Here is a 23,055-nt window from a genome sequence, read left to right on the forward strand (position 1 = left end):
AAGACCAACACAAAAAGGGTTGGTTATCTGATAGGCTTAGATATGTAAGATGGTTGGCATTATAATAGTTCCTTCAATTCTTCACATAATTCAAAGCTAATTTAAACCAGTGAATGGTCTTATATGCCTGTGCAGTCTGTTTTGCGGTGGGATAAAATTATTCAATAAACAATCACTCTATGAATTATTAGGAGAAAAAAATGTCACCAGTAAACACAATATATAATTTATTTAGCAACACTTCTATAAACATTATTTGGCAATAAACATATCAAATATTTATTATTACATCTTTAGAAAACATAGTATTCTGAAAGACTGCTATAAGACTACGGTAATGTGGTTACAAGCAAGCAACCAGTTGCGAGATCGTCTGAGGTGAAGGCACATGGTGGTGACTAGAGGGTGTCTAGATCCCCGGTGTCTAGAGTTCGGGTGTCTAGACAAAGTCAGACCTGCACCCCAGTGTTAAAATATTCATATCACAAAACTATTACTAATGCTGGGTTGTAACTAGTAATGTGTCAATACAGCTTTTACAAAGTCGATACAAGAACCAAATCCTGGCCAAAATAATTTCTTGGTTCTCAGTACCGTTACCATCATTAACTAAATAGTAGGCTACTAATTCCTTCAAGTACATTGAAACTTGTGAATTTTTTTCTGAAATATTTATATTGTAAAAATACTTAGGTTACATACTACATAGCGGAGTTAAGTGATTCATAGATGTGTTTGTTATTTCAATTTAAGAAATGGGAGTTGAGTAATTGAACATTCATGTTTTATACAAAAATCCAAAACCCTGTCAAATGAAAAACCTTTTGACTTGAAGACCAGGTTATTTGCAAGTGTTACAGTTTCTAATTGTAAATTAAAATAACATGTTAACCAGAGTTGTATAATGTATAGCTGACCAAGACTCAAGATATTGGGAATTTTACAAAAGTTTTGATGACGGAGAAGTTTGTGAAATGTAAAGAAATTCTAGATAAGCTTGTGAATGTGAAATGGTGCTTTAATGTTGGTTTTCGCTGGAGGTACTTTTTACCAAGTTAACCGGTGGTATCAAGATTTTATTTATGGTACTGACACATCACTAGTTTTAACCTTAATAAAACAATATATAAATGCTTGTGGCCGAATCACCCCTTGATAAATTAATTTAACATTCTCAAAATTCAACATTTTACGAGTTCAACATTAAAATCCTAAGGCACTTTTGCAATACAAAACGTTTAAATAGCTCTAAGATAATAATATGCTAATATCATTGTTAAAATACAATTTTATTTAAAAATATAAAATCGTTTTGAGTAAAAAGAGTTAAAAATCTATAAAATGACACAGTCGCTTAAAACAAAAACATAAACAATTAGGCGATATTTACAATAATACATATATAACACATTAGTATAGCGATATCTATGTTAGAACAAACATACAAATACAAATATATACATTATGACACTAATGAACGATAAATGGTGTAAAGACAAAGTCTTTTTCAAAATATTTGAGTAATATCATTGTAATATGTTCACACATAGGTTAATTGTACGTTTTAAAATAATTGAAGTCAAATAAGTATAAAACTGTTTGGACACTTAAAAAGCTTATTCAAAAACATTTGTACAAGTTAAATTGTCATTATACTTAAAATTCTAAAAAGAAATGCAGTATCTGGATATTTTTTTGTGTTGCCATTAAAAAAAGGATATGATATAAACAAACAATAAATAATATTGTTGTTAAAAACTGCAGTATGTAGTGTGGAATCCTGATTTTGATCGAGCTTTGTTGTTGACATATTCTTGTGTAATATTACCTACCACACATTTACAATACTATTTGTATAGGCACAAGTAGGTACAAGTATTGGACCTATGAATGGATTTGTAGAATTTATCACCCTTGATTTATTTAATATCAGTAATCTTATTGTAAAAATATTGTTTCGATTTCAGTCTGAAGAAATTCCATTTTGTTTTTTCGTAGTCGATTTCAAAATAATCAAAATGGAACAACCGACAAATAAAAGATAAATTGCATAACCGATCCAAAGTAGAAAGAACAATATTAATCAAATGATTTTTTGATGAAAAATAATGCAAAATATATGTTTTTTGAAGATCAAAACCAAATGTATAAGATAGGATTGAATTTTTGACTGATAATGAAGGTAAATATCATAAGACGTCACAGTAATATAAAATGAGAGATTACTAAAGAAGGAAAATACAGTAAGGCCTCTATTATAGGTTAAAACTATGTTTCGGAAACTTTATAGCCATCCTTGTTAACAGGAAAGCAAAATATTTTTAGTTTAAATAATTAAAGGGATTAGTTCTGTGGACCTTTAAATTCTGAAAAGGATGTATGTTATGATAATGATAATAAATTTATCTGAATGGGAAAGAATCAACATTAGCAAAAGAAACATAAACTAATTTACATTTACTCAAAAATTTGAAAATTTCATTGCCACTAACGGTGAAATCTGTTTGGGGTGACTACAAGGTGTCACAAAAATGCTTAGCATGCTATGCAGACCATATTCTACATGCCAAAGTAACTAACATACCAAAATGAGTAAAAATTGTCCATGTTGTCAATGTAAAAAATTTGAAAGTGATTGTGTCGAATAACCTACACATTTAAAAGGTTAGAGTAAACATTTTACACACTTCATATTTTTGAGGTTAAATATATTGTAAAGTGGTTTGTATTTAATCTTGTGCTAAGAATCCTTCCCATTCAGGTAAGCCTATTATCCTAACAAAAAAGCTTGAAATCTAGAACCTTACATACTAAAAAAATACACAACTTTTTTGCTATTTTCCAAAATTACACCAAATATTGACTCAACTCCTGGGAATTTTGGAGACACAGTAGCAACATGTAAAAACCAAAACAGTGTCAGTGGATCGGCTTGCTCATTCGTTCTTGCTCCCGCTCCACCCTGGTGCTGTTGAAGGCTAACGTCTTGAGGAAGTCGACCTTCTTGTAGATGATGGGGGTGGGCGGAGCTCCCGTAGGAGTGGAAGGAGACCCGGACGGTGTGGCAGGAAGAGCTCCGGAAGAGTTAGAGTCCAGAGCCAAGTCCAAGTATTGTATCTCCATCTTGCGCGACAGCCCGTAGTACGGCTCAAAGTAGTAAACCTGCAAGAAAATTGTCAGTGAGTTTAAACTAGTTTAAGCAAAGTACACGAGGGAGGAAAATCTTGGTGTCGATAATTCCAAGTAATTCAAAGTGCGGAGAAGTATGAAGATTCACATTTCCAAGCGTGAAGATTTCTATTAATACTTTAAAATTAATTCTTAGTGCTCTTAGTAACAACATCAAAACTTGCTTCGCTTTTCCAAGCGTTCATTATTACAAGGGCACAAATGTATCCAAGATCTCACATTTCCAAGCTTTACATTCAGAAGTATAGTCGTAGACAAGTTAACGCCTAGGAGTTGGAACCATGCCCTAAGCTGCTACCCCTTGTAGTGTTTTGTTCACAGGTTGACCTGCCACCCGATTGAACTCACAATAAGGAGCCCAATAGTAAAAATTAATTTTCCTTCATATTCCCAATCAAATAAAAAAATTTTGGTACAAAGGTTTCTATGAATATCTTGTTTAATATGGTACACTCAGGAAGACACAACTGAAAGAAGAACACAGAAGAAAATGAAAAAATAACCGTTGAAAACTTTAGATCCTTTCTATCTACCAGCTTTCTTACGACTAAACAAGCATTAATTAATACTAGAGGTCGTCGAGTGGTCTAAAACTCAACTAAAAATATGCAATGTACAGACTTATCTATTTCACCCAACGCTGTAAATAAAACATGTGATTGGAGTTTCTTCCATATGTTTTGATTTTCTGTTTATATCTACTATCTAGTTGTTATTTGGTCACCAGCATGGCAACCCATACGGCCCATGTTAATTTTGCTTTTAACCCTGTTCTCATGGTCCGATCACGCTGGTTTTTGCGATTTTTTTCAAATAAATGTATGTTTACACGCTTTTAATTCTACAAAAATGTTTATAAGGATGGTATTTTTATAACCTTTACCTGGTCATTGAAGGTGTCAGAGTTGCGCCGATGAGGTTTGTTAGGGGTGGGGCTGGGGGCTGCGCGGGGACGGCGTAGACTCTGACTGCCGTCGACCAGTCGTCCCAGTGGCGGAGGACACAGCTTCAATACATTGCCATCACCTGCAAACATGGAACATGAGATATCATAACATAATGGTGATTTGTGTGGGATAACCTTGCAGTATTGAAATAAAGGGTATAACAGCTAGCTTACCTTAGAAGTACAGGTACATAGAACACACAGAAGACATACAATATTTGGTTGGGGGACTTTGTCAAGTGTTGAAGAAGAGAGTTCACAAAATGGCTGAACTCTAAAGATTCTAAAGTTGTGGAGCTTAGTCTCCACAACCATTCAAATGTCCCGCCTAGTTAGCTATCTCAAGTCGAGGACCGCTCGCGCATGCGCAGCAAGCAGCAGGTGAGTGGAGTGACCAAACGAATGTCTGTCGTGCGTCTGCGGTCTCCAAGAAAACATGGAGGGCTGAATAAGTTGGGAAATGGGGGGACGCCCCCTTGAGGTATTGTGTCGTAGTAATAGTAGTATTAATTAATATGTAATTTCATCTCAGGTTACCAAATTCCTATGTCGTTCATACTGTCGTTTATAATTGATTATTTATTCAAATGTTAGTTCACGTTGTGTCCAATTGACTTATATACTAAATATTCCATATGTTGAACAATCAAGATATTTCTGAGTTATAAATGCATTAATTGATCTAACAATCATCAAAGCTGGCTCTTGGGGCCTGTGAATTGCGGTAAATTGTCTCCTCTGTGTTAAATAATGTGTTCAGTTAACGTTTCCAATTTCCAACAAGAACGATTTGGTCAGGAACTTGAATCGCATGACCAGATCACCAAAGTGTGCATCAAAATATGCCACAAAGTAAGCTAGCAGCTTTCCCTTTTTTCTACTACTAAAAATCCTGGCCTAGAGCCTTTCCTGACCAAATGAATGACATATACTCTGTACAAGGGAATCTGTCTCCTGACCCTCCATCTACCTTAAACCTCCGAGTGTTATGTGTCGTAAAAGCGACTCATAACACATCCGCTGTAGTGTTATGTGTCGCTTTTGCAACTCACAAACACTGTTTACGGCGACGGCTCTGGGACTGACTGAATCGGATTGAACTGGATCGAGTTAGGTATCGTTTTTTTCAGCAGATTCAGAGCTTTCTCCTGATGTCTTTTTCTATACGCTTTTCATTTTAGTTCCGAAAATATTGTAGCAGACAGCAGACGTGCGTATTTGTAAACAGCTTGGTTAACCTCGCACCGATGACTGATGTGTTTTATTACGTTTATCATTGTTTTAGTGTTAAAAATCAAAAGTAGTGATATACAAGGTGCATTATAAGAAGATTTAAATGATTTTGATGGGCTGCTTGATGATCCTGAAGAAGTAGGTAGTGATATTGATGTAAATTATCAGTCAGATTCCTAGCTATGGTTAGGCTATGCATTCTTAGCTAAACACTATGTACCGAAATCTGTTTTTTGCCCATAACTTATTTAATTGCAAACCTACTTCCTTATATTATTATATTTTTGGAATCCTCATAAAATTCTGAACAAAGTGGCTATTAAAATATTTGTAGACCTATAAATTATAACAATTTATTGAGCGCAAACATAAATTTTTTCATTTATTTTATAATTTTTGAGAAATGTTAACCCCACATAAATTGTTGAACATTTTTTTTGTAATGTTTTATATGTTACATTGAAGCCCATAATTTTCCAAACAAAATGATATATAAAACAGTATACTTTACATTGTTTTTAAGTTTCTAAGATACATTTTAATAAAACCCTGCGATTGCGCAATAAATGGGCGAACATTAAGACCAAAACTAGAGACACTTGGAGGGTTAAACCACCACACATTTAACCATTGGCCAGTCCCCAGGTAGATGGATGGTCAGGAAACAGGTTCCCTTATACAGACTATAATTCAATTTAGACACTTTTAGATATAGCTGGTGTAAAAAACAGATTTCTGTCAAAAAAACAAAAAACATATTCGCACCGTATCAACGTACAGATAAGACGACTTGTTGTAAGCCATAGCATCTGTTGTCACACTAGCTACTTCAGTAACAAAAACTAAGAAAAATTAGAATTAACACCATGGCATGCTCTGAGAGTACCTTGTTTAACTATGTAATTTTTGAACAAAATAGGCGACAGCTGATCCATATACAGTAGATGGAGATGGGACGTCTTCTTCAGTATGAAGAAGTCAACAGTATAACCAAACAAAAACGGCTGAAAGATACATTTAACATGAGGTACATTCCAGAACTCAAGTTTTGAATTGCAGTAAAAGCCTGCTAATACAGCGTCAGGTTTGGAGCTACAGTAGATCCTTGATAACAAGACTCTCAAGGGGATTATTAAATGATACTTGTTATCAAGGTTGACTCCTTATTGAGGTTTTCAATAACATGTGCTTTGATGTAAAATAAATTCAAGGGGATTTGCAAATGACACTTTTTATCAAGGGTAAATTGTTATCAAGGGTCTTCTTATCGAGGTTCCACTGTACATAAAAATGCCGTAATGATTCTTAAACACCAATAACATTTTTATAACCACAAAACTAAAAGAAAATCACAGTTTCATAAAGTTACAGAGTCGGACCTCGATAACAAGGCTCTCGTTAAGTAATCACCCGCAGTAACAAGTATTAATTTCAAATAGCCTTGAATTTATTTAACCTATGATCACATGTGCAAACTTCAATAAGGAGTCAATCTTGATAAGTCTTATTTGATAATTTCTATGAGAGTATTGTTATCGAGGTTCTTCTGCATCATTGAACATTAACAAATTTAAGATTAACTTACATTCGTCATCAATCCTCCGCCGCGCAGGTACAGGTTTCAGTTTGCGGTTGATAGTGGGAGGTTGCACTGGTGGCGCCAGGGGAGACGGTTCGTTGGACGTCGAGTCCCTGCGCCGAGGCTTGAGTCCTCTGTTGACCACAGGCGGCGCCGGGGACGGCAGATTGGAATACAACACCACGGACGATGAGTCAGAGTGGGGAGGAGAGGTTGGTTCTCCATTCGTCTCGGACAGTCGCGCCGTTGCAGCAAAGTCGTATCTGGGTACAACGGAAATATTTATCAATTGACTCAAAAGATTTCACATATGTTATGTGCTATGCTATTTTAAAGTCTTTGTAAAATAAATATACAAGAAAAAGTGCAGTATACCAAAGAGTATAAAATCTGATTAAAACTCACAAGAATCACACAAACACACTCAGGTCATTAAAAAAAGTTTACAAATTTTTTATAATGTTAACTCAAAGAAATATGTTATAAAATCGTGCTTCTTTTATTACAGTTTGTTTTCAATTGTTATAAGGTAATCAATCAACTTATTACTAGAACCTAGAGTTTAAATTTTTGAAGTTTTATTTTTTAACTCAAAAAGACAAAAGACTCATTAGGGTACAAAAAGGTTAAACCCTCACGCCCAAAAACGTGAATGTGTGTATTCCAAGTGACTGTACCTCTCTGATATTTCAGATTGATCTGAAACTTCCCTTCCCTCTATTGACAAATAGTTCTATCTGAAACTTCCCTCTATTGACAAATAGTTCTATCTGAAACTTCCCTCTATTGACAAATAGTTCTATCTGAAACTTCCCTCTATTGACAAATAGTTCTATCTGAAACTTCCCTCTATTGACAAATAGTTCTATCTGAAACTTCCCTCTATTGACAAATAGTTATATCTGAAACTTCCCTCTAATGACAAATAGTTTTATTTGAAACTTCCCTCTATTGACAAATAGTTCTATCTGAAACTTCCCTCTATTGACAAATAGTTCTATTTGAAACTTCCCTCTATTGCCAAATCGTTCTGAAACTTCCCTCTATTGACAAATAGTTCTATCTGAAACTTCCCTCTATTGACAAATAGTTCTATCTGAAACTTCCCTCTATTGACAAATAGTTCTATCTGAAACTTCCCTCTATTGACAAATATTTCTATCTGAAACTTCCCTCTATTGACAAATAGTTCTATCTGAAACTTCCCTCTATTGACAAATAGTTCTACCAATATTTGTTTTGCCTTAGAATCTTTAGTGTTGTGTTAACTAGCCTACAAGCTACAATTCAGGCCATTTATGATTTTCCATGGAGCCCAATGACCTTTTACATCCAAGAGCTCTGGAATTTTACCTTCTCTTTAAAAACCAAAACAAAGAAAACTAATTGATCACATTATTACATTGTACCTGAATATCAATTGGATTTAAACTTTCAAAAATATCAATAAATACCTGAACACGTCCCCATTAACTTTGCCGGGGGCAGCGTTGGTGTAGGAGTCGCCTCCGTTGATTTGGTGTGACCGAGGGAAGTCGTAAGTCTCGTCAGTCACGCCCGACGCTGACGGCGACACAGACAAGTCTTCTATGTTGCTGTAGCTATGGCTGTTGTTGAGATGGGAAGGTTTGGGAGGCCGAGGAGGGGCAATGGGAATCTCAGCGTCCTCTAGGTTGCGGGTGAAACGTTTGCCGACCGTCACCATGCTACTGGGCTTAGGTGTGTCTCCGTCTGCCGAGCTAGAGTGAAAAAATTCCTTATTTTAACAAGCAGATAGGGCCACATTTAACCTGACTAGAAACAAACAAAAAAGCTCTAGGCTATAACTTACATCATAAAAGAACAAAAACTAAAATATGTCAAAAATACACATTCAAGCACAACCTATTGCAAATATCTAATTACTTGAACAGTTTTACTGATCAATTTACCATCAGACTTACCTTACTGACAAAAATAGTTAAAACGACACACATAAAACCATGAAACATCAAATTTTCTACTACTACCGGTACTTCTTCTACTGGCTACTTCTTTGGTTGTAGAGTCTTTGCTCTCGCTGTAGGATGCAGCAATGCATCCGGTTATTTAACAATGCATAGCAAATTGCAATGTATCAGCTAAAAATTTAGTTTGGAGCCTCAAACAAGAACAATGACTCCACAAACCGAATAAGGAGCTTTAGTGAAAAAATATAGTTTTCATGTGTTTATTTTGTCTGTGAACTTTCAACTATTTTTGTCAGCAAGGTAAACCACCACGTCCTTAAAACCTGGCTTCCAGCATTATCAAATAAAGTGTACAAACCTAGTTGTTTCAACTGCTGCCTACAACGAAACTAAACAACAAACTACTTAATCTACTGTTAACAAACCTGTCAGAAGGCCTAGGGAAGGTCTCCCAGTTTACAGGGGGTTTCTTGGGGTGTGGATGTGGCCATTCCTCTCCGTCAGTAAACACACTCTCTCCATCGGTGGCGGGGCTTTGCAGCGGAGGTGTTGTCGAACCTGAGCCCCGCAGCTCCAACTGTGGGGGCTGAAACAAACAATACCCGTCTTGTAAATATCCAAAATAGTTTTTATTTTTTCATACAATTTTAATTGTTTTTATTCTGGCTAAACACAGCTGACTTTTCTCTGTTGTAAGGGAACAAAGATATCTTCACTCATCCTTTAGTCAATGTGATATAAGAACGGTTAAGGGTGTAGCATAGAGCACAAGGGCCTAGATTTTTTAGGATTTTTTGAGAGGATAGCAGGCTTACCTGAATGGGAAAGAGTCCAAACTGGCACAGGAAACACAAAACAAAACTTTACACTATATACACAAAACATTAGAATATTTCACTGTCACTGACAGCATTTTCAACTAAGGAAGAGGAAGAGATAGTTTTCTAGATGTCCAAAATGGTGGCCAGTGAGTTGTTGAGTCAGTGTTGCCAATAGTATGAATTCAAAAAACACAGTTTCAGTTTATCTTTTATGCACTATATATATATGAATAAATATGTAAGCCTGCTAGTTGGGTTGGATATTGAAGTGGAGTGGGTTAGATTAAAGGTATTATCTCAGGTTTAGGTTTGGGGGTTGTCTAGACTTAGTAAACCATTGATAAGACAATTCCCATCTTCTCAGTTGTGACTGGTTACATTGAGGGGGCAGTGATTTGACTATTTTGGTTGTAAAGCAGTCATTGAAACTAGGGTTGTTGTGGCTCTGGGCATGTTGTACAACTGGTTTGTCTTTGTATCCAGTAGATACATCTTGTCTATGGCCATTCATCCTGGTTCTGAGGCTATTGGTGGATAGGCCTACATACTGTGCCTCACATTTGTTACATTGTAGTTGGTAGATAATGTTCTTCGTTTCACAAGTGTTGAAGCCTCGGATGTTGTAGTTTTCTTTGGTTGTGGAACTGGAAAATGTTTGGCTGGGTTGATTTATTTCACATGTTTTACATCTCTTGTTATCACAGGGATATGAACCGTTAGGGCGTGCGTTGTTTGGGTTGTTGTTGGCCGGGTCAGGAACTTTTGGGTGGACTAGTATTTTTCGGAGATTGGGTGGTTGTCTAAAAACAATGTTAGGTGGATCTTTCAAAAAATTGATGGTGTGGTTGGAGGCCTTGAGGATTTTGAAGCCCTCTTTTAAAATGCCATTCAATGAATGTAGTCCTTGGTGGTAGTCTGTGACAAGAGCAATGTTTTGGCTATTTCGTTTTTCATTATTTGGTTGTGGATGGTCTTGCGCTAAGCGGATTTGGTTCTCCACCAGCTTTCTAGGGTAACCCCTTTTTATGAATGCGTCAGATATTTTGTTATTGAACTTGTTTAATTCATCATCGTTGCTGCAGATCCTTTTGCCCCTGATGGCTTGACTGAACGGGATGGATCTTTTGGTGTTCTTTGGGTGGTTGCTGTTAAAATGTAAATATTGTAGATGGTTGGTAGGCTTGAAGTGTACACCGGTTTGTATGAGTCCATCTTGAATATTTATTTCTAGGTCCAGGAAAACTATTGTTGATGTTGAGATGTTGCTGGTGAATTTAAGGGAACTGAAACTGTTAAGGCTGTCAATAAACTGTTTTAAGGAGTCTGAGCCTGAGGTCCACAAGATAAAAATATCGTCTATAAACCGGAACCAACACAAAGGTTGTACTTTTTGGGATTGTAGGAAACATTTTTCGAGTTTCCCCATGAACAGATTTGCGTAGGATGGGGCCATCCTCGTACCCATGGCAGTGCCTTTAGTTTGTAAGTAGTTTCTACCTTCAAATTGAAAATTGTTTTTTTCTAGAATGAACTTAACCATGTTCAGTAGGAAAGAAGTTGAGGGCTTAGTGTTTTTGGGGCGTTGATCCAGGAAAAATTCTATAGCCGCAAGACCATGTGTAAGGGGGATGTTAGTGTACAGGGAAGTTACATCTATGGTAGCCAAAATCGTCCCAGGAGGAAGAGGTGTTGGTATGGTTGTCAGCCGTTCTAAGAAGTGGTTGGTGTCTTTAACATGTGAAGGTAATTCACTGACAAAAGGTTGCAGGTGAGAATCTACATATGCCGAGATTCTTTCCGTGGCAGAATTGCAACTGGCAACAACAACTGGCCTGATTGAACTGTACATAAACTTCATAATGCAAACTGTCACAGACCCTAATTTCTTGAAGAAACTGCCAAAAAACGACAATCTGACTCCAGGAGAAAGAACAGCTCTAAAATCCTTGAAAAATAATAGAAACATTATGATACTACCAGCTGACAAAGGATCCACCACTGTAATCATGAACAAACAAGATTACACTGCTGAAGCCTACAAACAGTTATCCGACAAAGACACCTACAAAGAGATTGATGAAAACCCAACCAACGATTTTAATACTGAACTCACACAGTGGCTCGTTAAAGAAGCACCTCTCCAAAATATTTCCCCTGAATCAATAAGACTACTCATAAATGACAACCCCTCTACCCCTCAATTTTACATACTGCCCAAGACACACAAAAACGTTTTTCCACCCCCTGGCCGTCCTATAGTTGCCAGTTGCAATTCTGCCACGGAAAGAATCTCGGCATATGTAGATTCTCACCTGCAACCTTTTGTCAGTGAATTACCTTCACATGTTAAAGACACCAACCACTTCTTAGAACGGCTGACAACCATACCAACACCTCTTCCTCCTGGGACGATTTTGGCTACCATAGATGTAACTTCCCTGTACACTAACATCCCCCTTACACATGGTCTTGCGGCTATAGAATTTTTCCTGGATCAACGCCCCAAAAACACTAAGCCCTCAACTTCTTTCCTACTGAACATGGTTAAGTTCATTCTAGAAAAAAACAATTTTCAATTTGAAGGTAGAAACTACTTACAAACTAAAGGCACTGCCATGGGTACGAGGATGGCCCCATCCTACGCAAATCTGTTCATGGGGAAACTCGAAAAATGTTTCCTACAATCCCAAAAAGTACAACCTTTGTGTTGGTTCCGGTTTATAGACGATATTTTTATCTTGTGGACCTCAGGCTCAGACTCCTTAAAACAGTTTATTGACAGCCTTAACAGTTTCAGTTCCCTTAAATTCACCAGCAACATCTCAACATCAACAATAGTTTTCCTGGACCTAGAAATAAATATTCAAGATGGACTCATACAAACCGGTGTACACTTCAAGCCTACCAACCATCTACAATATTTACATTTTAACAGCAACCACCCAAAGAACACCAAAAGATCCATCCCGTTCAGTCAAGCCATCAGGGGCAAAAGGATCTGCAGCAACGATGATGAATTAAACAAGTTCAATAACAAAATATCTGACGCATTCATAAAAAGGGGTTACCCTAGAAAGCTGGTGGAGAACCAAATCCGCTTAGCGCAAGACCATCCACAACCAAATAATGAAAAACGAAATAGCCAAAACATTGCTCTTGTCACAGACTACCACCAAGGACTACATTCATTGAATGGCATTTTAAAAGAGGGCTTCAAAATCCTCAAGGCCTCCAACCACACCATCAATTTTTTGAAAGATCCACCTAACATTGTTTTTAGACAACCACCCAATCTCCGAAAAATACTAGTCCACCCAAAAGTTCCTGACCCGGCCAACAACAACCCAAACAACGCACGCCCTAACGGTTCATATCCCTGTGATAACAAGAGATGTAAAACATGTGAAATAAATCAACCCAGCCAAACATTTTCCAGTTCCACAACCAAAGAAAACTACAACATCCGAGGCTTCAACACTTGTGAAACGAAGAACATTATCTACCAACTACAATGTAACAAATGTGAGGCACAGTATGTAGGCCTATCCACCAATAGCCTCAGAACCAGGATGAATGGCCATAGACAAGATGTATCTACTGGATACAAAGACAAACCAGTTGTACAACATGCCCAGAGCCACAACAACCCTAGTTTCAATGACTGCTTTACAACCAAAATAGTCAAATCACTGCCCCCTCAATGTAACCAGTCACAACTGAGAAGATGGGAATTGTCTTATCAATGGTTTACTAAGTCTAGACAACCCCCAAACCTAAACCTGAGATAATACCTTTAATCTAACCCACTCCACTTCAATATCCAACCCAACTAGCAGGCTTACATATTTATTCATATATATATAGTGCATAAAAGATAAACTGAAACTGTGTTTTTTGAATTCATACTATTGGCAACACTGACTCAACAACTCACTGGCCACCATTTTGGACATCTAGAAAACTATCTCTTCCTCTTCCTTAGTTGAAAATGCTGTCAGTGACAGTGAAATATTCTAATGTTTTGTGTATATAGTGTAAAGTTTTGTTTTGTGTTTCCTGTGCCAGTTTGGACTCTTTCCCATTCAGGTAAGCCTGCTATCCTCTCAAAAAATCCTGATATAAGAACGGTTAAGTCCTTCCATGTTAAATGGAAGTCTGGGGGCAAAGCTTTGGAGAGAGAAAGGCGACTACAGTAGAGTCCCTTTATTCGGATTAACTAGGAACGCACCATTATTGGATCAGCATTATTTCTGGACAAGCACATTTTCAGTAATTAATCGCTGCAATTGTAGATGGCGTTGTTGGGTTTTCCACAATTGTGGGATGCAATAATTATGATGTCCGCAAAGTTGTCCATGATTTTTCCATGACAATTTTGCTTTGTGTATTATTCACAGAAACATATAACATTGCCAACCTACGTCGTTATACTACCTTGGCTGACATTTGTAGTATCATCGCCAGATTCTCCATTGTTGACGGTGAAGTTGTAGTTTTGCAGACTTGTGTGATATTGTTGAGTTTGCCACTGTTTCTGGAGTAGTGCTAGGATTGTCAACATTGGTAACATTTTTACTTGACTCTAGGAAATTTCAGACAAAATCTTGAACATCACCAACGTTTGCGACATCAATGGCCTGGCTGACTTTCACAAAATCGTAGCTAGAATATTCAACAATCTTGGCATTGTTGCCAACATCGCCAAAAGCACATCAATATCAGAAACATCGGCGTAGTTTGCGGCAATATTGGTGGATCCTTCAACATTTGCAGAAAACAATAGAACAAATAATTTACTAAATTTAGTTTGGAATAGGCAGATTCGAAAAATAGTGTCATTCAGCATAGCAGGAAGTACTTTTGCACATAAAGATAAATATTTATACCTGGAGCTTGCGTGGTGCGTCGTAGGTTTCACTGCGTCGCGCATCGTAGGTTTCACTACGTCGCTGCAGAATTAGGAAGTTACTGATACTGTCAGGGCTAGAGAGAGGAGGCCCTGAGATACACTCAGAGATGGGTATGTATGGTCCTGAGGCTGTAGACGCTGGTGACACAGGCGGACTCTCCTCTCCCCCCACCAGTGAGGGTGTCTCCTCCTCTCCTCCAGGGAACATCTCTCCATCTACAACATTGACAAGTAGATACTTAGATACACTCAGAGATGGGTATGTAAGGTCCTGAGGCTGTAGACGCTGGTGACACAGGCGGACTCTCCTCTCCCCCCACCAGTGAGGGTGTCTCCTCCTCTCCTCCAGGGAACATCTCTCCATCTACAACATTGACAAGTAGATACTTAGATACACTCAGAGATGGGTATGTATGGTCCTGAGGCTGTAGACGCTGGTGACACAGGCGGACTCTCCTCTCCCCCCACCAGTGAGGGCGTCTCCTCCTCTCCTCCAGGGAACATCTCTCCATCTACAACATTGACAAGTAGATACTTAGATACACTCAGAGATGGGTATGTATGGTCCTGAGGCTGTAGACGCTGGTGACACAGGCGGACTCTCCTCTCCCCCCACCAGTGAGGGTGTCTCCTCCTCTCCTCCAGGGAACATCTCTCCATCTACAACATTGACAAGTAGATACTTAGATACACTCAGAGATGGGTATGTATGGTCCTGAGGCTGTAGACGCTGGTGACACAGGAGGACTCTCCTCTCCCCCCACCAGTGAGGGCGTCTCCTCCTCTCCTCCAGGGAACATCTCTCCATCTACAACATTGACAAGTAGATACTTAGATACACTCAGAGATGGGTATGTATGGTCCTGAGGCTGTAGACGCTGGTGACACAGGCGGACTCTCCTCTCCCCCCACCAGTGAGGGTGTCTCCTCCTCTCCTCCAGGGAACATCTCTCCATCTACAACATTGACAAGTAGATACTTAGATACACTCAGAGATGGGTATGTATGGTCCTGAGGCTGTAGACGCTGGTGACACAGGCGGACTCTCCTCTCCCCCCACCAGTGAGGGCGTCTCCTCCTCTCCTCCAGGGAACATCTCTCCATCTACAACATTGACAAGTAGATACTTAGATACACTCAGAGATGGGTATGTATGGTCCTGAGGCTGTAGACGCTGGTGACACAGGCGGACTCTCCTCTCCCCCCACCAGTGAGGGTGTCTCCTCCTCTCCTCCAGGGAACATCTCTCCATCTACAACATTGACAAGTAGATACTTAGATACACTCAGAGATGGGTATGTATGGTCCTGAGGCTGTAGACGCTGGTGACACAGGCGGACTCTCCTCTCCCCCCCACCAGTGAGGGCGTCTCCTCCTCTCCTCCAGGGAACATCTCTCCATCTACAACATTGACAAGTAGATACTTAGATATACTCAGAGATGGGTATGTATGGTCCTGAGGCTGTAGACGCTGGTGACACAGGCGGACTCTCCTCTCCCCCCACCAGTGACGGTGTCTCCTCCTCTCCTCCAGGGAACATCTCTCCATCTACAACATTGACAGGTAAAATGTCCAATATTGTTTTACACTAATAACTTGGGATGGACGGGTTCAGAAATTTTGGGAAAATCTTAAGAAAAATACATATCTTTCTTCAGAGTGGTTTGATTTAATCCATGATTTTTTTTATTTGTTCCAACTGTCAGCAAAATTGCAAAGATCACAAGTGATAATAATGTCTCTGGCGATTTCAGGGCTATTGCAGGAGACGATGATGTCTTTGTGATCGCAGTTGATGTTAACAATCAATGTTTTTTTTTGCCAGTAATTAATTATTGCCCATTCAAAATAATTTTCACTCAAGATTTGTTGGTCAAACTCAAGTTTTCACGAGTTGAATATCGAAAAGGAAATCTAAATCCTGTCCCAAACTAAAATCCTACCCATCGCTACTGGTTTCCCCCCCTTTTTTTTTAAAAAAAAGAGGTTAGCGGTCTCTTTTAACCTTGCATTTGCCAGTCCACATAGACTATTTGCCCGTGTGTGGAACGTATCCAGCAAAGCAAGGGGTGAGCCGGTACAGAACGAAGGTGAACTGTAGATAAAATGTTAGCGGCAGTGACCAGGATCTGAACTAACGACATCGCTGCATTGGGCCCGAAGTCTATGACGCTACCGACTGAGCCACCTACTCACTGAACCAGTCCGCTCAAATAACATTGCAGTGTTAGTGTTTTGTTAGGTTTTGACTCGTACTTTTATATTTCCATGTCATTTGACTTGATTTGTTATGTAAATGGAACACAAAAATATTAAAACCACTTTATATAAGCCTAGAGACAGTTATTATACTCACAGGGTGTCACCTCGTACTGAGAGTAAGCTTTGAGTCCACACACTTGACACACACAATCCACCCACTTATTCATCTCTTCCTCCGTTTCCGCAGCCAGATAGTAAGTCCTCTTGGGCGTCTTCACGTCAAACATGTGTTGGTACTTCTGTTTGTGGTTCTCAAACCTGAGCCCAGCATCCACCTGAACAAATATATTGGAATCAAATATTTTTTGCTACCCCAATTTTAAGTATTTGAATTATATTAGATTAATTTTTTTTCCTGTGTTCTTACTGCCCTTATATATGGACAAAAATATACAAACCATCGTAACAAAGGAAATCTTAATAATATAAATATCTTTGACTGTTATTACAACTAGTTTTTTTCAAGCACAAGCACTTGGCTTAGGGATAGATTAACTAGGCATAGGCATAACTAGGATGGCCCTAAGGGGGATGTTACAGAATACTTTCCTCCAGGAAAGGGGGGGTCTGGCGGCTCTCCTCCACGAAACTTTTGAAAATTAGACCTGTAAACTCATGTTTTAGGCTAACTAGAGACATGAAAGAGATTTTTAACAGAAAAAAGGTTTAGTGCAAAAATCACGTTTTAAGGTCAAGAATAGGGGTTCAAACCGATAACCTCCCTCCCGGGATAGTTTGATTGAAGTACAATTGTTTTATTTTAATTTTAGACGTAATGATATATTTTGTTTGACACGACTAATGTAAATCTGTATTTGTCCATAATATTCAATTTTGCACAATACTGGGGTGTGACTTCTAAAACTGTAATTGACATTAAATTTATTTTTTACAAATTCTTTGGAACAAATTGAAAAAAAAATTTTAAAAATAATATGCTTTGTTGTTAGATTAAACAAATTTCTTCCTATCCAAAAAACAATATAAATAAACAAGTGGTGATTTAGACTTTTTTACTTGGTAAGTCAATTTCTTTTAATTGAAAAAAAAAATATGAAGTGTACCTTATTTTTAACATTAATTAGATTTTCCTTAAAAGAAAACTTCCAATTTAAAAACTGAAAATCACTTCTTTGGAAACAAATTTTCTTTATATCTATGGCTAAAACTGCTTCACAAAATGAGGCAACCCAAAAATAAAACACAGTATCACCATTCAACATTAAAAGGTTCTATTTGTAATTTCCAAATTAGAATGAGATGCACATTTTCCTACTACCAACTAGTGTTTATATAGTCAATGCTACTACACTCTAGACTATTATAAGCAGTATCCAATATATAAACAACAATCTGACTGCCTTTGTATTTGTTTTGCGACAGACCAAAGGCTGCTATCAGCAAACTTTCACAACCTCGGCAGTTTGCTGCCTTTCACTTGTGTTTGTTTTTGCCGAGTCGAGTTTCAGTCCTTGAGTGTACCAGTCTCTCTAGTCACCTTCACCAGTCAATATCTTGACCTAACATTCCAATCAATGTAATAAAGAACGATACAATTGCATATTCCCCCTATTTTTAACATATTGTAAAAAAATAAGTTACAACAAATTTTTTGCTAAACATATTTGGCATAACAAAGCTTTTACTTCCTTTAAGCATGTAGTTTGTATAAAATTTTAAATTTCAGTAAAAGAATTTTAATAAAGGAAGGTAAAACATTCTACTACATAAGAAATTTTATAAAATTCTCAAAAATACAATATGTTATCACATTTTATGATCTTAGCTACAAAGGCAGATTACCTGGGAAATACATTTACGGAATAGTTAAACACTTAAATTCGGTTTTTATTTTCCACCCATATCAATTAGATTCTTTTAAGTCTATCCGTCAAATAGATGTTACTGAACAGATTTTTGCCAGAAAATTTGAGTGTTTTCTAATTTAATATGATATTTTCACTACACTGTTTTCTATATCAATTTGATACCTATTTTGTTGTTTTTAATTCAATTTGATATTTTTCACTACGTTGTTTACTATTTCAATTTTAAATGTTTCACTTTGTTGTTTTTAAATTCAATTTAATGTTTTTCACTACGTTGTTTTATAATTCAATTTGATATTTTTCACTTCCTTGTTTTCTAATTAAATTTGATATTTTTCACTACATTGTTTTTTAATTCAATTTCATATTATTCACTATGTTGTTTTCTAATTTTATTTGATATTTTTCACTACTCTGTTTTCTAATTCAATTTTATATTTTCAATAAATTGTTTTCCAATTTAATTTGATATTTTTTAAATTTTTTTAAATTTCTTTCTTTATAAAGGTAATATTGTTCCATAAAGGATAACATTATTAGAATCATATCACGGAGCTTGGCATATTTGAACCCTATTACAAGTGAAGGATGAGTGTAGAATGGAGTGTGGTGCCTTGTGTAGCTTTGTTACTGACTAAGATCAGCTGTTTCATTAGTCAGGACCATTTATTGAAAGCCTGATGCCAGATAATTTTGAATCCAATAAGCCAATCGAGTTTGTCTTTTAAGTAAAAACTAAGTCTCCCATTATAACATATACCTACCAAGATGGTAAGCAAAAGTTGGTAGCAAACTTTCAAGTACTTTTGTACTATATTCTACCTGTTCGCACTGGTCGAGGTCTATCCTCCCCTTGAGTTTCCGGCAGTTCTTGTCTGTGTAGTAGCACAAGAAGTACTGTCCAGGCAACTCCCCCGAGTGGCGCAGTACGAACCACCTCTTGCGCCATCTCTGAAACACACAGACGCAATACTTTGTTTAAAGTTCATTATAGATGATCATAAGTTAGTTAATTAAGATATTACGGCAATTTTTTCCATCATGTTTGGTAAAGAACCAAGTTTTCACAAGTTTCAGGATCTAGAATTTGGAAATGTATCTCAACCATCAAAATATCGGTAACACAAACCACTGTTTGAAAATGACAATTGAAAACCACACGGAGAACAGTACAACAGTAAAACAAAAAAATCCTTAAAAATAGTTATGGTAACAATCAAGATAAAGAAGATTCTTTTTCTATTAGAGATAGATTTTAAGAATTTTTGAGTAACAAGGGGACACAAGAGCAAATTGCGAAGTTCTGGTCAAAAACTTGTTTCCAAGGTATAATGAATCCAGTGCAAAACCCATTTACCATTTCAGGATCAAAGTCACATTTGTCAAAAAAAGCCTATTTAAAATACATTTACATAAACAGTTTAGTCTCTTGTTCACAATCCGACTGTGGTTAAACATTCAACTAAAGCAACAGCTGTTAAATTACAATTCATTTTTAAACAGTTATACCACCGGGTGTCCCATAATAGTCTCCCCCCGTTAATTTTCAAACGAGCTTCAATACACCTTACTAGGGTAATGTAAAGTACTTTTTTGGGGGGATTTTGAAATTCCTCCCACCCCTAAATAGGGGTTGCTTGGGGTAACTTAAAATTGTTAAATAGCACCCCCTATCAAGTAGCACATCGTTTTTAAGGTCATTAGTTAATTTAGTTAAAAGAAAAAGATAAGTGAAAACAAATGACACAACATATAAAACAATTAATCAATGCTATCAGTAAAATTTGACCAATCTTCAAATAGTTTTCTAAGGATACAAACTGACCAATGATATCACAGCTCCTGGAATCCATGACATCAATTTAAATAAACAAAAATATTATCAAGTGAATTCTTTGTTTATAACAAAGACCTTGGCCTTTGGAAACCCTGATAAGGTATTCCTTATCTCTATTATGGTACAAAGTAAATTGTTATCTATTACTAATGCTATAATAGGGTGTAATGGAATTCAGCTATCACAAAATGTGTTATCACCGTTAAAGACTGTAGATACTATAGATTAAATTTATTCACATAGATGACTTGTCCTTATAAATCAGTTAAAGATAGTTTGAAGATTGTTTATGTGTGATTTATATTTAACATTATTTATATATCTATAACAGAATTTAGAACTAAATATAGAACTAACCTAATTTGTTGAGTTAAAAATAACAATACATGGACAGTTAAAACAGTGCCAGTTGCGTAATACCATTGACTAGGCCCTATATATATCTATAAGGTATATATACTCAATGGTAATACCAATGGTAGTACTAAAGTACTAAATTGCAAAAAAATCCCCAGAAAAGCAAAATATTAAATTGGTTGTGTTACCAACATTGTGTGCATTCAACTGTGTGGAACTATTTTCGTAGATGATTTAGTTGTTTTTGTGATTTCCATTTTTATCAAAACCTTTGCAATTTTTTACACTTTATTAAAGGAATAATCCAAACCCAATTTTTGTTACAATCTAATTTGATCTTTTGTTAGGTATTTAATTTAAAACAAAAAATGTATACTATAGCATTATACTGTAAATCTAAATCATGAGTGAAAATGGTAAGAAAATTAAATTAACTATTATTCTAACTGTAGCTATTAACAGCCCAATAACAATTGGCATCTACATTTAAAATCACTCTCATTTGGAATGAAACCAATGACCTTCAGATTTGAAGGCGGCCACTAAAACATTCGGCTACCTAGACAATTAATTAGGTTGGTGTCTAGTATGTACATTTTTCATCCTTGTAAAGTCTAGACTTTGTACTTTGGCTGATCAAAGGTGATATGAGTCAACTTAACCAATTAATTAAGTTGTGTGTAGATTTTTCATCCTCAAAACGTAAGATTAGACTTTGTACTACAGCTGATGGAAGTTGACTCAATCACACATGCAGACATCAGTGACTCATATACAACTCTTACATGAGTCATGTGACTTTTGACTTTGATTAGCTATCATTATGTTCAACATGTGTCAGCTGTGATCAATCTTCTTAAAGGTTTTCTGGTGTTTTGTTTAATTCTTAATTAGCTTAGCCTGCATACAATTTGCAATATACAGTACATTTAAATCTGACCAATGATGAAGTTACAAAAACAATAGAATAAGATACATAAAGCAGAAAACAATAATATATTTCATCACTAGGGCGTAAAGTGACTCTTTTAAACCCTAGCTCGAGTTTTACAATCGAGGCGAAGCCAAGGTCGGAAAACGAGCTGTTGAAAAGACTTCTTCCCTGACAGATAGGAAAATTACCTAACAAACTTATTGTTTTAAAGGTTAAAGTAAAATGATGTTTGTGATGAACAAACAAAAATATCATTAGATAAGATTAAGTTGACGACTGTCGACATACCAAATTTAAATCAAATTAGAAATCCCAAAATAATACATTATACAAACTTGTAATATTAATGTGCACTTAAAATAGTCTATTCGGAGGGCACCAATTAGTATATTATTAATAGGCCCGCAACTAAGCAAAAATGGGGTAGCGGATTTTTATCCACCTGGAATATTACCCCCTGGGCAGCCCTGACGTCACAAACCAGGGGGTAAAATTCCGGCCGCGAACTCTTGAGTTTCGCGACATCAGTTTGATGGATTAAACACGGAATTAAACGTATATTTTAACGGTTGTGAATTTAATCACAACACATCAAATTATAAAAACCTAGAGTGTACGGGCCGTAATTTTATCCCCGGACTTTTACCCCCTTCATAAGGTCAGCTCAAAATATACGGCCCAGATTTTTACCCCCGGAATTTTACCCCCTGGCCAGATATATTTATTATTTATTTATTTATTTACTACATGTCATTACATCATTTTTTGACAGGACATAAAGTCATATACAGGATATACTAAAACTAAGAAATAACAAAAAGTCTTACTAAATTATTAATCTAACTTAACGTCCCTATTTAAATAACATTCTATAGAAAAAAAATTTTTTGTTTTTAACCAGGTCTTCAGGGTGGATCTGAACTGTGTTTTACTATCAATATTTTTTATGCGGAGTGGTAACTTATTGTAAACTTGTGGGCCTATATATTGGGGAGATAAATGAAATTTCTCTAATCTATGGGTTTCAGGCTTAATATAACTCTTAAATCTAGTGTGGTGGGAATGAATGGGTTGGTTCATGAATGAGGAGAGATTGTCTTTAACCCAATTTGAAATTTCTAAAATATAATGATCATAAAATGTTAAAACCGAAAATGTTTGAAAAAGACTTTTATAAGGAGTTCTACGAGGAACTCGCCCAATAATTCT

General features: G+C 36.6%; 1 protein-coding gene across 1 annotated transcript in view; it reads right to left on the reverse strand.

Annotated features, from left to right (window-relative positions):
* Positions 1-210: 210 nt before the first annotated feature.
* Positions 211-23,055, reverse strand: part of LOC128985760 (GRB2-associated-binding protein 1) — a 48,429-nt gene continuing 25,584 nt past the window's right edge. The window contains exons 2-10 of the mRNA XM_054405608.1: positions 19,541-19,669; positions 16,984-17,164; positions 16,799-16,806; positions 14,604-14,816; positions 9,322-9,482; positions 8,402-8,686; positions 6,954-7,210; positions 4,073-4,215; positions 211-3,162 (exon numbers count right to left, since the gene is read on the reverse strand). Of these exons, the coding sequence (XP_054261583.1) occupies positions 2,920-3,162; positions 4,073-4,215; positions 6,954-7,210; positions 8,402-8,686; positions 9,322-9,482; positions 14,604-14,816; positions 16,799-16,806; positions 16,984-17,164; positions 19,541-19,669 (1,620 nt within the window). The 3' untranslated portion in view covers positions 211-2,919. The remainder of the gene's footprint in view (positions 3,163-4,072; positions 4,216-6,953; positions 7,211-8,401; positions 8,687-9,321; positions 9,483-14,603; positions 14,817-16,798; positions 16,807-16,983; positions 17,165-19,540; positions 19,670-23,055) is intronic.

The sequence above is a fragment of the Macrosteles quadrilineatus genome, unplaced genomic scaffold (genome assembly GCF_028750875.1).
Source record: "Macrosteles quadrilineatus isolate MER2022 unplaced genomic scaffold, UCM_ALF_1.0 Scaffold_2__2_contigs__length_208266976, whole genome shotgun sequence".
Classification (NCBI taxonomy): Eukaryota; Metazoa; Arthropoda; class Insecta; order Hemiptera; family Cicadellidae; genus Macrosteles; species Macrosteles quadrilineatus.